The sequence below is a fragment of the Melospiza melodia genome, chromosome 3 (assembly GCF_035770615.1).
Source record: "Melospiza melodia melodia isolate bMelMel2 chromosome 3, bMelMel2.pri, whole genome shotgun sequence".
Taxonomy (NCBI): Eukaryota; Metazoa; Chordata; class Aves; order Passeriformes; family Passerellidae; genus Melospiza; species Melospiza melodia.
The window spans coordinates 39,184,444-39,199,901 of NC_086196.1; the positions used below are offsets into that span (position 1 = coordinate 39,184,444).

General features: G+C 39.8%; 1 protein-coding gene across 1 annotated transcript in view; it reads right to left on the reverse strand.

Annotated features, from left to right (window-relative positions):
* Window positions 1–15,458, reverse strand: part of AIG1 (androgen induced 1) — a 123,533-nt gene that overhangs the window by 1,169 nt on the left and 106,906 nt on the right. Inside the window, exons 4-5 of the mRNA XM_063151392.1 lie at window positions 12,197–12,312; window positions 2,509–2,672 (exon numbers count right to left, since the gene is read on the reverse strand). Of these exons, the coding sequence (XP_063007462.1) occupies window positions 2,509–2,672; window positions 12,197–12,312 (280 nt within the window). The remainder of the gene's footprint in view (window positions 1–2,508; window positions 2,673–12,196; window positions 12,313–15,458) is intronic.

A 15,458-nucleotide genomic window follows, 5' to 3' on the forward strand; every position in this document is an offset into this window, starting at 1 on the left:
TGCCTTTCTCTTCTTGTAGTGGCCATTTATTTCAGTAATATCAGGAGGGCTGAGTTGAGTGTACAGCTCCTTAAAGAAATTATTCTAACTGCAGGACTCGTCTCTTTTCTATGCTGGGCTGGGCAGCAGACTGTGTTTTTTCTGGCAATGGAAACATTCAGCTATTTCATATGCCTGTTCCTGGACAATGAATTACTACTGGTATCTGACAAAAGTATTGTTCTTCTGACTAAGCCCTCTCTGCCAGACATCTCAAATACAAATATTTCTTTTGGAGGTTTTCAGGCCTGCTGCATGCTGGAAAAGAAAGACTTATGATAACCAAAGGCAAAAAAGAAGCAATCCTTGAGAATACTGAGAGGAAAATGCAGTCACAAGTAAGATCACCTGCTAGTGCAATATATGCACAGGCGGTAAGTACACCATAAATCACTTTAAAAACATAGTTAAGGAATTCCAATATGGGAAACAATAGGATTCATCTGCAGTTAGAAAGCACAACTGCAGAGCTGCCTTGCTGAAAGGAACAACACCGAGACAAATGGGTCCGCATGTTGCCAGCAGCCCAAGTACAATGGCCCTGGGGGTTGCTGGCACACCGGTGTAATGGGAGAGCCACAGTCAAAAGTTTAACAACCAAAACAAGAGACTGGGACCAAAAGATTACAGACAGTTTACAATGTTGCTCCAGAGCCAATCTTATGTCTTCTGCTTTCTCCTAGAAGGAACTTTTCCAATAATTTTAAAAGCTATTTTATTTGCTTTTTTGAAAGCACCTCTTTCCTTTCTTCTGAAGCACTCTACTGCAGATGCATCAAATAGTTTGGCAGGAATGCAGATATCCTCAAAATTGTGGACAGACGCTGGCTTGTACAAAGGGCAAATTTTTCCTTCCCTACCATGTTTGTGGTTTAACTTGGAAAAACTAACTGCAAATCATTTTGTCAGTAGTGAGGTTCTATTTAATGCATCTCCAGAGACAAATAAAAAAACTCCAAACCCAAAACAACCCCTTCTCACCCCAGAAATCTTCTCATGGCAGACTGTTTTGATTTGCAGTCTTACTGCTCAAAAGCCCCTTTTAAGTGTACAGTTTTCACATAATATTTTCCCAGGTCTTGCATGGTGACAGACTGGCACAATTTTACATCTCTGCTGTTTGTGGTGTTCCTGCCATACACTTTGGGTTAAGTTTGTGCAAAGTGTTTCAAGCCCAGCAAATGAGCACGTGACCCACACAGCATTTTCTGTTTTGCAAGTGCTTGAGCCACAAAAGACTTGGGATCAATATTCCTTATCTATGTGAAGGAAATGATGGAGAGGACAATAATGCCAGGGTAAACCTTGAAAGATGTTGGGAGAATGAGGAAACTAAGTTAGCTCCTCTAGGGCGGCAGGCTGCAAGAAGCAGGGATTTTGTTATGTATACTTTGGAATAGTGCAGGAGATTTTCCACCATCTACTTATTCACGGACTTGTTAAGAATATGTGATTCTTTACCACAATATTATTCTTCATACAGGACTTAGGTCAAGTGAAATTATTCCTTGCAGCTGCCTTTTTTGGAAACATCTTTCCCGAATTAACTTAAAGACGTTAAATAAATGTGAATTTGACATCAAACTGAGGACTGAATACCCATCTTGAACACTATGACCAGTGATTGATGGTTCTAGAGCAAAAACAAAAAGGTATTTTACACCTGGATGCTAATATGGGCAAACAGAAAGTAAAACTGCTTTGAGCTTCTAGCATTGGATTCTACCTAGTATTGAAGGACTTGTTAAAGAGAGTTGTGTGTGCCATTAACTACCATGTGAATTTCTTTCCCTCCAGCTGCGATTTGCCACAGCAGCTATTATGAATGCTGTTCGCTTATTTCATTCAATTTGATAAATGAAGAACATCTTTCATAGATAAAAGGAACATACTTTTAATCTTGTGTTTTTTATTTTCCCTTTTCCTCTCCTCAGCAATGGGTGGCCTAGGCAGGATAGATGGTGTAGAGTCTGCACAGTTAAGTTTACCCTGCACTAAAGTGATCTTTCATTCCTGTTATTTCACTGACAAGAACCTGTTCATTTTCTCTGAGTAAATTTATATGGTGAGAAAATGCCTTATACCTGAAAATACTAAAGGACTATATTTTCATTTCTCAGTCTAAGCCTACCATTAATGGCATTCATACAGAATGATACTTTATTCTAGCTGCATTTAATGGGTTCATCAGCTAATAAGTGGGCTGTAAACATCTCAGGTAATTGCCAAGAGCTCTTAAATTAGTACTGTAAGTTATAAAAGAGAATACATATTCATAGCTCATCAGGCTCTCCAGCAGACATTCTGTTCATCCGTCTGTTTTTAAGGGCAGGCAAGCAAGATGTTTCAGTGAAACTTCTGTCATTTTCCTTTGTTTTAGTCAGCTTAAAACATTCTAGGCTTTCAGAGAAACATACTCAAGTCCTGATGGTGTATGTCATGAGATAATATCCCTAAAACAATACTCACATTTTTGCGTATCCCAGATGTAGTTGTTCAGGACTTCTCCCACCAAGTAGAATACGTTAATTACTACGGTAACAGCGGCAAAAAAGATTATTTTGACACCTGGGCTGAGGTGCTCAAGAAGCGGGTACACCCACACTCCTGTAACGTGGTGAATCCAGCACACCCTGAAACAAAACAAAAATAACAAGCACTGACTCTTACAGCCCTGTTTTACGAAAATGGCTTGGTCTGTAGGCTTAGCTACTGTAACCCAAAAAGCAATTATTTGAAAGGCCTGCAAGTTGCAGGTGAACTGGAGCATGTGGATGACACCCATCCTGAATAGACATCACAAATGATGAAACTATGACTGATTTCCCACATTCTTACTGATTTGCTTTCAATTCATTATGAGCAGTTGGCCTGTTTTCATTTCTGATGTAGGCAGGTATTTCCTTGCTCACTTATATTTCTGAGGAAATCCCTGTTTTGTGCCAAAGATGGAAACTGCAGCAGCCTCTGTTCCAAGCAGGTTCTTTATCCTAAAAGCATTCAGGGTTCTACAGGCTCTCCTACCATCTCTCACTGCTTTCTGCAGTTCTCCTGTTTTCATTTCATACACATTTGCGTTTTTCTTTTGCTTTTCCTCGCTACACATGGTAATCAGTTTTTGGGTTTGCCAGAAGCATATGGTTTAGATTCTCTTGTAGAGAATAATTTCTTCAGCAAGTGTGTTTTAGATTGGCCCTCCTTTTCTTTCAGCTACCTGCTATAATTTGGAATCTAGTAATTTTTCTCTAGGTAAGATAAATATATTTTTTAAAGACCAAACAAAACCACACCTCAAAAGTAGTGCCCAGCCCCACAGCTAGTATACAGTAAAGGAAAAGGATTGATGGTGGTTTGCTGGTGACACAGCGATTTTCAGCATTCATACAGAGGACATTGTCAGTACACTAACTCAAGAGACAGACTATCAGCTTTACTGCAGTGCAACCTGAAGAAGCACTCCAGGTGTGTGGTTTTGCTGTGTGTGGCTACATTGGACACCTGCATCCTCTGATGAGATTGCTTTTGTGTTGAGATCTGATGCAGTGAGAGGTGAAGTCAGAGGGAGCAGAGAGAGCCCATACATTCCAGTAGGTGGAAGTTAAGAAAAGCAAACACTGGCAAACAACTGAGCAAACATCTCAGAGGCTAACTGAGTAAAGCGCTCAGTGAAGGCAAGCTGGGGCTTTGCTGGGCTCTCTTCAAGAATGTAAATCTTTTCATTTCTGACCTGAAAATTTGAGTGAAAAGCTCACAGTGAAGCACAGCTAGAGTGACTGCACAGACTGTACTACATGGGGATTTCCATGGTTTGATTCACTTGCTGATGTTTCTATTTGCTTACGGAAGATTTTTGATCACTAGATCAACAGTCAAAGGCTCCTAAAGGGCAGAGATAGAGAAGTCCACAGAAAACTGTTACCATAAAATTCTGTCACACAGGGAGTACAGAATCCCTGTTTAACAATCACCCTGGAAATGTGCATGGTTGTCATAGCTTCTCTCCTCCTTGGAAAAGCTTTTATTACAGCCCACCCCTTAACAGTTGGACACTTCACTTGGGAAACTACATGTGTCAGTAAATTAATCTGCATGATCTAAATGCAATTAAACCCCCTCTCTCCAAATCAGTTCACATATGGGAAATTATCTCTGTACTTTACAGTTATTTTCCCCAGTATTCTTCTGTGATAGAATTAACCTGACAAGATAAAATTATCTATGAAAAAATGAAGGGTTCCTGTGTAACCCATGGTAACAGGGGACACCTTGTTCCTTTTGATGAAAGAAAAAGATGAGACAGTTGGGTAGAAGGTAGTGGGATGTCCCCTGCTACCAGGTCCGCTTAGCAGGGAATGTCTATTATCGACTAAAAATTTTCAGTTTCATTTACTTTTTTCAGTTTTCATTTGCTTTTTTTCCTAATGATCACTCTTTGAAAAACAAGCTCTAAGGAAAAAGACTGAAAAAGAGCCAGTCTCTTTCTGCACTTATTCTCTCTGGTGTGATGAAACTTCCAGGAGTATAAAGTACCTTTACAGAGGGACTTCTCAAGGGACCTTCTAAACAGCATCTACGTAGCCAGCTTCATGAACCAAGTAGAAGTGGCTTTTACTAGGTCACATTTATGCTAGAAAGAGGAAGCATTTTCTAAATCCAACCAATGAGTCAGTGATGAGCTTCTGCATGTCAGCAATACCTGGTTAGTTCAGGCTTTGCAGACAGGTCCCATACTCTGCTCCCTGCTGCCCAGCTCAGGAGCCCACTCCCTGCATGGTGATGCTGCTCGTGCCCTCAGTGTAGCTGCTGTTTGCCTGTCCTCGGAGTGGTCACACTAGCAGAACTGCTTGGAGCACAAGAGGGACCACTCTGGAGACAACAGTCACAAACCCACCTGATCCTTCTAAAAATGAGCCACAGCACGCTGCTGGCTATGCTGGGGTGGAGTAATATTAGCCCTCTCTCACTGAGCAGTGACACACTGACTGCTCCAGCATTGTCTGCACTACAAACGAGAGCAGCAAAGGGACAACTGCTGCCATGGAAACCTCACCTGGTGGCCTTTCTTAGTGGGTTTGCTCCTGCTGCAATACAGGCATTCTCGAGGCTGCACTATAAAGGGCTGATCAACCATTCGCACAAAGCTTCCACACCAGAGTGCTGATTGCCAACATTAATGAATGCCTTCAGTGCTGCCATTCCAGCAGCCTTTACTCCTATCCAACCTCATTATTAGTTAAGCACAGGGAAGCATGCATTAAGATTTACTTAGGAGTGCAAGAACTAGATCAAATTGAAGACTTTGTTATTGAACAGGTGTAAAAAATGTGTCGTTTAGATAGAAATAAACTGAGGAGAAAAAGGAAAAGGAGAAAAAGAGAAGTAAAACTGGACTGGCTACTCTGAGAAGATAAAATTAACCTGAACCTCCCTCTGATTTGGAACAGTAGCAGCTGTATGTAGACATAACTGTGTATTTTCAAAGATGAATGTGTTACAGGTCATGGAGTTCATCTAGCCATTTGTTAGCAACAGTAAAAAAAGAAGGAATGAAAATATTCGCATATTGTATTTAAATTAAAATGTCTGTTAAAAAAAAAGTCGTTGTTTTTAAAAATTTTCAACCAGTTGGTGTAGAAATCAGAAAAAGCTATTTGAAAATGCACAGTATTGCTTTTTTTAACAAATCTGTCAAAAAAATGTGGCTTTGTATCTAGTTTTCATTTCTCCTATACTACAGTAGATGTTGTATATCTCTCCTATCAAAGTAATCAGGAGAAAATGAAAACTATTCAGGGAACATCCATTTACATTTATTCTTTGCATAGAGATCTTTTGTTAATGAGGAAAACTAAGCACAAAAATTTGTTGGAACCTTGTGGTTTATGTTCACTCTGTCAGTTTAAATGATACAGCTGTAGCAACAGCACGTGTAAGACCTTAGGCCTGGCAGAATCAAGCTCAACAAGTGAGTATAATGGCAGATAATAACCATGACACCTCACTAATTTTTTAATGGGAGATGTTGCAGAAGATGGTTGCTCCTTCATGGTGGCTGCTCTCAGCTATCATAGCTCAGCAGTACTTTGTGGTCTGGACTCTCAGAGTCTCCACCCATTTCCTGCCCAGGCTGGATTCCCTCACATAATCTGTCATCATCAACAACCAGCACTATAAGTTCTGGAAAAAGGGGCTGCTAGATGAGGGGCTATGTAACGTCTCAAGAGCAGCAAATGAAAGCACACAGAATAATAATGCATGACATAAAATGGGTGAAGAGCTTCCAATTTTCTTCCTCATGACAGAAGAATCACTTCAATGCAACTCAGAGACAAGAAATTCAAATCTGATAATGGAAATATCTTTCTGAATGATGCCTAATCAATCTCTGGAATGCTCTACCCTACCTTTCAGTGACAGATCACTGAAATAGAGATATTCAAAGAAGTTTTGAAATATGAAAGTCTGGAAGCCTATTTAGTCCACTCTTCTCTAGGCTCTATCACGCATTTCTAGCCAGTTTCTGAAATCAGGAGATTGTACAAGCAATAAGAATGTGCACAATTATGCCTAAGTTTAAAAGAGTACAAGGTATATAAACCACCAAGACCAGAAGATCTAAGCACCTACATTTTGACATAAGTTTTGGAAGAAAACTCCCCCTTGAAGGCTGGTTGTTTCATAATGGTCTGCTAAGCTCTCCTGAAGCATCTGACATTAGCTCTACCTGGAGCGTGGGTACATGACAACTCTCATCTACGAACAGCAGTTCCTTTCTGGTTACTTGCAGCAGCAAATCCTCTCCCAGATCTTCAGTACTCTTCATATTTCCAGTGGCTGGCACAAAGGAAGGCTGAATCCTTGGTTCCAGACAAATCGTAGATGAGTTCCCAGTGGCTACTCTTTAGCAAACAGAACATGGGCATTTTCTATGCCTTTATTTCATGATCTTTTCCAGCATCACTCTCTTCCTTTTCCACCAAGAGTGATAACTTTACCCAGAGCTATTAAAATATGGAATGGCTTCCAAACAAGGTGATGGGCTTGCAGCAGCTGAGACATTCAAAACAAACAAACAAATAATTTGTGGTTGTAGTGCAGGTCCAATCTTGTGCTTTCAGGGACAGGAGCACAATGACCCACACTAAACTTGTTCTGCTTTTGGTTTCTAATACTGGCTGATGTGAGACACATCTTCAAAATTCCCCCTAAAAACACAGGAGAGTTTGTTCTGCATCGAATCAGATTTCTTAAGATCTCAGCTATATTAAAATGCTGGGCTTCTTATATTAACAGCCAGCCAGACCTAATACACCTACACCAGGAATGTACATAGTTTAGGAATTTTAAAGACTAAAAAGAAAATTCAATAAACAGTCATCATTTAGAAAATAACAGCAATCATCCCCTCTTGTTCCATTTTCTTATTGCTGGATTCTTCTCCATTCATCTGAGTGGAGAACAATACGTGGGTCACAGGACTGTGCTACTGGTGTGGAGTGGCTTATGCAACAAGACCTGAGAAACTGCAGCTGCAAATAATGTCACATCCAGAATGTACTCAGTATGACATGGTGCTGGCATCCTCTGGGAGGAGCAAAGCTTAGCAGAAATTTGTGTTTATGTACAGGTAGCTCCAATGACAGAAATTTAGCAGATTCACAGCAAAGCGCTGTCATCTCTGGAAGTCATCTATTTTGATAAATAATTTTTAATTTTAAATATAGTAATGGTTGCTATGCCTTCTTGAGCTATATTTGAAGGAGCTGCACAAGGAAGTGAGAACATATTACCCATGCATGTCATCTGTGATTGTGCTGTTGCTTTGACTGAAACATTTGAGGATGTGGAGGTGGAGGCAAGCCAGAAAGTAACAGTCCAAAATGGCTATGTGAGACCTAACAGGTTGGGGATCCATACAGCCTTCTCTTGCTGAAAGCAATTCTGCCCTCCTATCCACCTTCTGGGTCAGTTACAAGGGATGCTAATCTTCCCCTGGCCTATTTCTGCTGCTTCTGTTTCTTCCTACTCTTTCCTCTTTGGGGCAGCTCTGTGTTGTCTCATCTATCATCCACTTCTACATCAGCCTTCCATTCTGGTTTCAAAGCCTGTTTCTCTCTCCCTCTCCCAGCATTCCCCACTTAGTTCCACGATTTCAGCTTTGAAGCTGCCGACCTGTGAGCTGTATGTTTCCTTATCCACTTCTCTTTTAACCCATGATTTTAGTTCATTTCTTTTACTTGCCTCCAGGACATTTTACTTTTTTTTTTTCTCTAACCATGGACTCCTCTGATCTTTATAGAACTTTTATCCCCAGTGCTCACTTCCAAAAGCATGCATGATGCCCTTCCTACATACAAACCCTCAGCACAGCTCAGCAAAGACATATCGTGTCTCTCCCGCTCCATTGCCTCCACCAACCTCAAAAATCCTTCTGGTTTCTCAATCCTGTCCTTCTTTATCAACATGACTGTCAATTCTCACCAAGCTTCACACTCTAACCCACCACCCCTCTCTTCTGAATGTCAAGGTTTGTCCTAGCAGTCTGTGCCAACATCTGCTCTTTCTGATCTTCCTCTCCTTCTATGGAGAATCGCTAGTGGAAATCCTACAGCAAGCCTGATAGAATCAATCTCAAATTCATTCCAAACCCTCAATGTACATTCCTTTCTTAAATTTGTTCAAGAAGAATTCATCAAATTACCCTATCTAAATGCTCTCCCTCAGCGAATCTAAGGAACTCTCCTAAAGTCCCTTCAAGAGAAACTTTATTTTCAAATCAAAGTTTAAAAGCTCTTTAAATAGATTTATAAAAGAATGAAAGAGTGAATCAAGTCCAAGCTTGGCACATGTGGAGGCAGCTCCTAGTAGATTTGAGATAGTTATAAGAGAGCAGATCAAGTCTTTTGCTCCCAAACATGCAGCCCAGCACGACTACAGCAGTGGAGTCAGATTCTTATGGTCTGTTTTTTTTGCATCCTGAAGTGCTCAAAAGTAGAGGGAAAAGGAAAACCATTTAAAATAAACGTATTTGTCTCAGTTTATTTTAGGGACATATTAGGCTCTGATATTAGTTACCATGATGTCATTCTTGTTACAAGGAGCAACACATTTTTGGCTCTTTTCTGTTCCTTGACAACTAACTCCATACACTCATTGGCAGAATTTTCTGGTAGTACTGGCAAATGCTCTGGTTTTCTTAGCACTGTCTAGATTTAACAATTCAATACAAACTGTGACCTTTTCAAGCCATGCTAAATAAAGCCAATAGGCTTTTCCCATCTTATCCCATGGCCTCGGTCCTGAAAGTCCATGTATGGTCCGTAGCATGCAATGCAAGTCTGTGGATGTTCTGCCTGGGCACTGTTCCTTGTGAGCTCCCTCTCACAGAGAGTGCATAAGCTAAGTGTGCCCACTCAAAAACTCTTTGAGTGAAGGGAGAGAATGCAAAAAAAAAAAAAAAAAAAGCTTTTACTCTTCAAGAAAGGATGTTTCTCAGAAAACAAGTCTGAATCATGCTCAGGAGATATCAAGTTATGTAGCTATGTTCTTCCAATTTCAGTGATGCTATTCAGAATTGTTTGCCAGTTTTCTTATTTACCAATTATACATTAAAAAGCACTTGCTATTCTGCCACCTCTTTCATACATGAGAGATTCAGTAACATACAAAATAAAACAAGCTTTCCTCTAACTTGGAGTTGAGAAAAGCATTCACAGAATCAAACCTAAACAACATCCTCCTGTATATTCTTTTCCTGTAAAAAGTGCAACACAATACATAAAACATGTAGGATGGTAAGAAGGTTTCAGCTGAGATGGGAAGAGAATTCAAAATTCAAGAACAAAACATAGAGAACATCTGATTAGCAACTGTCTTCACTTTATTCTGAGAGATGCAGTGAAAACACTTCTGCTTAGGGAAAAATGGAGTAGGCAAAAGAACAAATTCTCAAGCGGCAGATCCCTAAATTCTAGTTAAAAATACAGAAAGCACAAACTAAGGCTCAGAACGGGACCCATGGTCAACCCTAGATACAAAGGAAGGAAGTTCCACCAGACTGTATGGACCTAGGTCATGTGCAGGTATAGTCTCATTTTAATACACTGTGCTAACCTTGAGGGTGCTGCCAACAAGGACAACAAATTTGAATTCAGCAATTCCAAGCCCTCTGAGTGATTAAGGTCTCTACGGTAATGTGGTCATTTGGCAACAGGAAGACAGTGGACTTCAGCTGTGAAAAGAAGCCACACTCTGAAGAGAGGGATGACTAACTCCTCACTTTTCATACTTTCTGGTAGATTTCTCCAACCTGTGAATACGATATATCATATTGATGTAATGGGACCAAGATTTGGCTTGCAGCCTCAAGCACATCTTGTATAGAGTCTTCAATAGCACCTGCAGGCTGAAGATATGCAGAACTTTCAAGTGATGGCACAGTGTAGCTTTTGTCTGCCTCCACTAACCTGCAAAGGCCTCCTTCCATAACAGTAGAAGGAGAAATGGGTTGTATGTGCATAATTTAGCAGGATGAACTTTTAAGATTGTCTCATCTCATTTAAAGAGAAATCACAACTTGGAAGAAGGCGAATCAATTGAGAGTAGCCCTATTTGTTTTGGAAATTATACATGTGTAGGCAAAACCAATAAACAGCAAAACCACAGGGAGATAACCATAGTCTGTGCCTGGGTAATTATTAATGCAGTAATTATTTAAGGCAGAATCTGCTTCTCCTGCTTTACTTGTCTACTATATTCTTTAACCTTGTAGCTGCAGGATACAGATGCACTGTAGTAGGCAGGATCAAACTACATGAGCATCACACTGATACTGTAACAGATTCTTAAAAGATTTTAAAACACATATGGTTTTGTTTCGCTTGTAAAACTGGGTTGTTTCAATTTTAAATTCTTATTAAATACTATTGCATGTGTCTACTTAGATGATTTTAGGAGTTGCCAGAGGAGGTCAAGCCATAGGTACCTGCCAATATGTCTCCAGGCATCATTAGAGGAAGGTCGAGAATTATCACATTTAAGCATTACTGTATATGGGTAAAGAACATAATTACTTTTTCCTGAGGGAATAATCATATGCCTTTTTGCATGAGGCGGCCCTTATCTTACAATTACAAATATTATTCTTTTTAAGAAGGGTATGTATGTTTACAAAAGCAAATGGCAGAATGTATGTGGCTCTTGCCCTGGGACACAACATCCTACTTCAGCTGGATTAATAGCATTGTGTGATTACTGAGTGTGTGTGGATATGTATGAATAATGACCTCTCTTAGCTGGATCCAAGGGACAACTTGCAAAGTTGAAGCAGTGTTATAGTACTGCCTTGAGACCATGCTACTCTCACATTAGTTTCATCTCTCTTGGTTGGTGGAAATTTTGGAAAATACCTTCTTAGCTGAGAGAAGGATGTTGTGAAGTGAAAACAAAGAGTATGAACTGGGGGTCATGAAATGCAGAAAGGATAAGGAATAGATAGCATCAAAGGAGAAACAGAAATAAAACAAAGGTTTAGTGAAAAATAAATACCAGGGTGACCAAAGTATATTAACTCTGCCATGCAAGTCAGGTGCTTGATTAGAAACTGCCCAAAGACTTAATTTAATGTTGTGTAAGAAAGATTATTTCTGTTTTAGTTTAATTTCTCACCAACATTTGCATTTCTTAAAACAAACTTTAGAGTGTTTGGATTAGTGACTTATTCTGTAATCAATTTTACAGAAAGAATTTATGAATCAGTAAAGAAAAAAGATAGTGTTCTATCTTTTCTCTTGATGCTTAAATACTGATGCAGGAAATCATTTGCCTAGTCTCAATTTTATTTGATAGAACAAAACCCCCAAGCAATAAAACTAAGGTCCAAGAAAAACATTTAGTTTGAAAAAAGGTTGAAAAATGTACCCTTGGAAAGACCATTGCTTATATGGGATTGTTCAACAAATTCCTGTTGTGTGAGGTTTGGCATATACTTTCTAAAAATATAAGCATCTGGGGAAACCAGACAAAGCCCAGGTCTTGGACCAAACGAGGCATGCAGCGTGAATCTGTTAGCGATTATATCCATAATGAAATATGTGCCCAAATTTAGCAGTACAAAACCCCCAATACAATGTGAAAACACAGCATGTACAGCCCTTACCATAAAATATAGCCAACAGCGAAGGTGCACACTGCAGCCAGTCCACAGCTCCTGCTGGGATACTGATGATGTGTTGTTCTCATCTCGATTAATACAAAGGGCAAAACTGTTGTGTGCTGGAAAAAAACCAAAACAATTGGGAAAATCAGGTGATATAAATGGTTCTCTATATTTTCATTTCAATTCTATAATAAGAAACTTAATTGCAGGAACCTGAAGACAATTCTTGATGGCATGAAAGGCAAGGTAAAGTAGCTATAAAATTGATCAATAACCCAACCAGTGTCATCTCTGTAATGTCCAATTGTTTGAGAGAGCAGAGGAAAACTGAATGACCAGAATGTGCTTTTGTTCAGGAATCCAAGGCAGATACTCAGTGAGTAAAAAGGAAATGTGTCATGAAGGGACACAGGTCTCAACCCCAGTCTGGCCCTGTGGTTGCTCTGTGATCTCTGCCATGTCACTTCAGTTATTGTCACCATTCTAGTTGGAAGGCAACACATCTGGTTTTCAGAGACTAAGTACAAACAATGCCAAGTGAATGAATATAAATGGAGGTATTTAATGCTTCTGAGAATTAGGTTTAAATGTATCTTAATCTGGGGACTTGAAAACAGGGGACATATTTTCAAATGATAGCATCAATACCTCTGTTTCTCCATCTGTAAGACAGAAGCAATTATATTCAGAAAGGTGTTGTAAATCTTAATTTTTCAGTTGCACAAAATTGTTTTAGATTCCTAAATGAATCATATGAAAGGCAAAGCTGTAAAAACCATTTTCAGCCACTTGTCTTTATTTAGCTGTGAAACTCCTTATTTTGTTATTTTCCCATACACATTTCCTATACTGCCCCTTCTGAGAAGGCCTGTTCATCCAATTAATGTCAGCAGCATGAAAAAGTGCATCCAGCCTGCCCCCAACACTCAATGTCTACATTTCAGAGTGCTGGCAAGCATGAAAATATACATAAGTAAAGAACAAACGTGCCAGGAAATAAACCCCATAATTTCTGAATATACAGCTCACTTTAGACCAGCATTAGTGGTGACTCCAGACACATACCCTGCCTTGCCTCCATGGGGCCAAGTTTTTGCTGGCATCTAAAGGGAATTACTTCAATTGAGAGGTTAGCTCTAGGGTTTGGTAAGACTGACTGTGAACTCTTCTGCCCTCTCCACAAGAAGGCCTGGAGGTGTAAGGATTGCAAGGGCAGCCTAAGTCCTAATGCAAGTTCAGTCCTTCCCCAGGTACTTCATCACCAACTGGAAAGGAAAGTTGTGGCATACACTGGCCACATTCTGTCATCATGTAGTTCTGGGGGATGCTGGAGGTCAGATTTCTAAGTTTGCAATAATTACAATGTAAACCCAGACTGATATTCACCTGCGTGCAGATAGGAGAGGCATGGAGTAGAAATATCTTTATGTGGATTACAGGTTCATCTGAGAAGCAACACAGTGGGGTCTAAGCCTTTAAAAACTGCAAAGAAGAATGGTTTGAATGGAAAATGGTAAGATAATGGAAATGCTCCTGCTGAGACATGTAACCTAACTGAATTGGATACCTGCTCTGATTTTCAAGGCATTGGTAATTAATGACTAGCATTTGGAGAATGTCAGGTAGATAATACAGCAGTTAGGGGAGCTTTCAATTTCTTCATCTTCTAACAACTTGTTCCACCCCGATCCCTTTAAACAATATAAATCAGCATCAAGGGAATGCAGAGGTGTTTTATAGCAGTGTCGTCTGCTATAAAGGTGCCCACCATTAGATTAGAGGTCTATGAGCTGCAGAGGACCTTCAGAATCCATGATCAGGGACTGACAGCAAAGCAAGCCCTGGAGATTCACCTGCACATCTCGTGTCTGTATGGAAAAGGTCTCCAGGAAAAGGGAGATCAGTGCCTCACTCCGCAGAGCCCCCAAAGCAGAGCAGCTGGAGGCTGTGCAGATGTCTCCTGCCCTGCCCCCATAACTTATTCAGAGAAAAAAAACAGAAGAAAAAAACAACTATAATACCAAACTCCACCCTTGATACTCCTTGTACAATGTATTCTTGTAATCCAGTCACTCAGTTTTAACTCTGTACTCTCCGGATGATTGTTACAGAGCTTGTGAGCTCAGTTGCTCCATGTAAATGTTTACTGCTTGTTGATGAGTTCTTCATTGATGATAACAACTCAACAGCTTGCCAATTAAAAAGTAGTTAAAATAATTTCAGCAATCAAGCCTTAATCTCAAATACTTTTCTCCTTTCCCTCCTCCCAATTCTTGTGGTTATATAATAAAATAGATTATTATTTTCCTAAATTCTCACTTCTGCTCTTTTCTAAACGTAAGAAAAGAGCAGAAGGAAAAGCAGATAATGAGCTGTGCCACTAAAAAGTTTGTGTACAAGATCCCGTTAAAAGTACAGTGGAATTAGAAGTCTAAGGAGAAAAATATATGTAACTTTAATCTCAGTCTGTTAGAGCGAATGTCAGTGCTACATGCAAACACTGCAGTTTTACAAATTTGGAGTATGAACTTTGGTTTAAAATGCTTTTGTGGAAGTGCCACTCTAAAATGCTGCTTCAGATCCTTTACCAAACCACAACCAAGATAAAATTTCCTTTCTCTACATTTCAGCTCCTCCAAAAACCTTGATTTAAAAAACATGAAATTCTGTAGCCTGGGATGCCTTCTATCCAACAGTGTCAATAAAAACTCTAGACTGAAGCATAGTGGAGATGGTCAGGGGTCAAATGTGCTTGCAGTGGGATCCATCAGGGCTGGGTATTCTGCAGAGGGCCTAAGATTTCATATCCTCTAATGTTTTTGCCACCTGAATTCTGAATAAATAGGCCAGTGGGAATCTGAGGCTTAGAGAGAAAATAGCATTGATATTTCCCTGACCTGCCTAAAGATCACGCTGTGCCGATCAAACATACCTGACTGGTACCTCTGGGACTGATCCCTTTTACCGACTGGCACGCGGGGGGACAAAATCACATTTCTCACCTTGTTTGCCAAAGTATCTCCTGGGGCTCGCTTACTTCAGAGAAGAATGAGGAATGAGGAAGTTCAAACAACAAGGAGAAGATTTAAACATTAAGGATGATTAGCTGCTCTAACAGCTTTCCAGTAGTTGCCATTTTGCACCAATAAAAGTTTTTAAGAAAATAACTAATATATAATTAGAGTATAACGACTAGTATAATATTACAATAGTAGTAAACTATGCTAGCAATACTAATTAATGTTATATTGATAAGGATTTT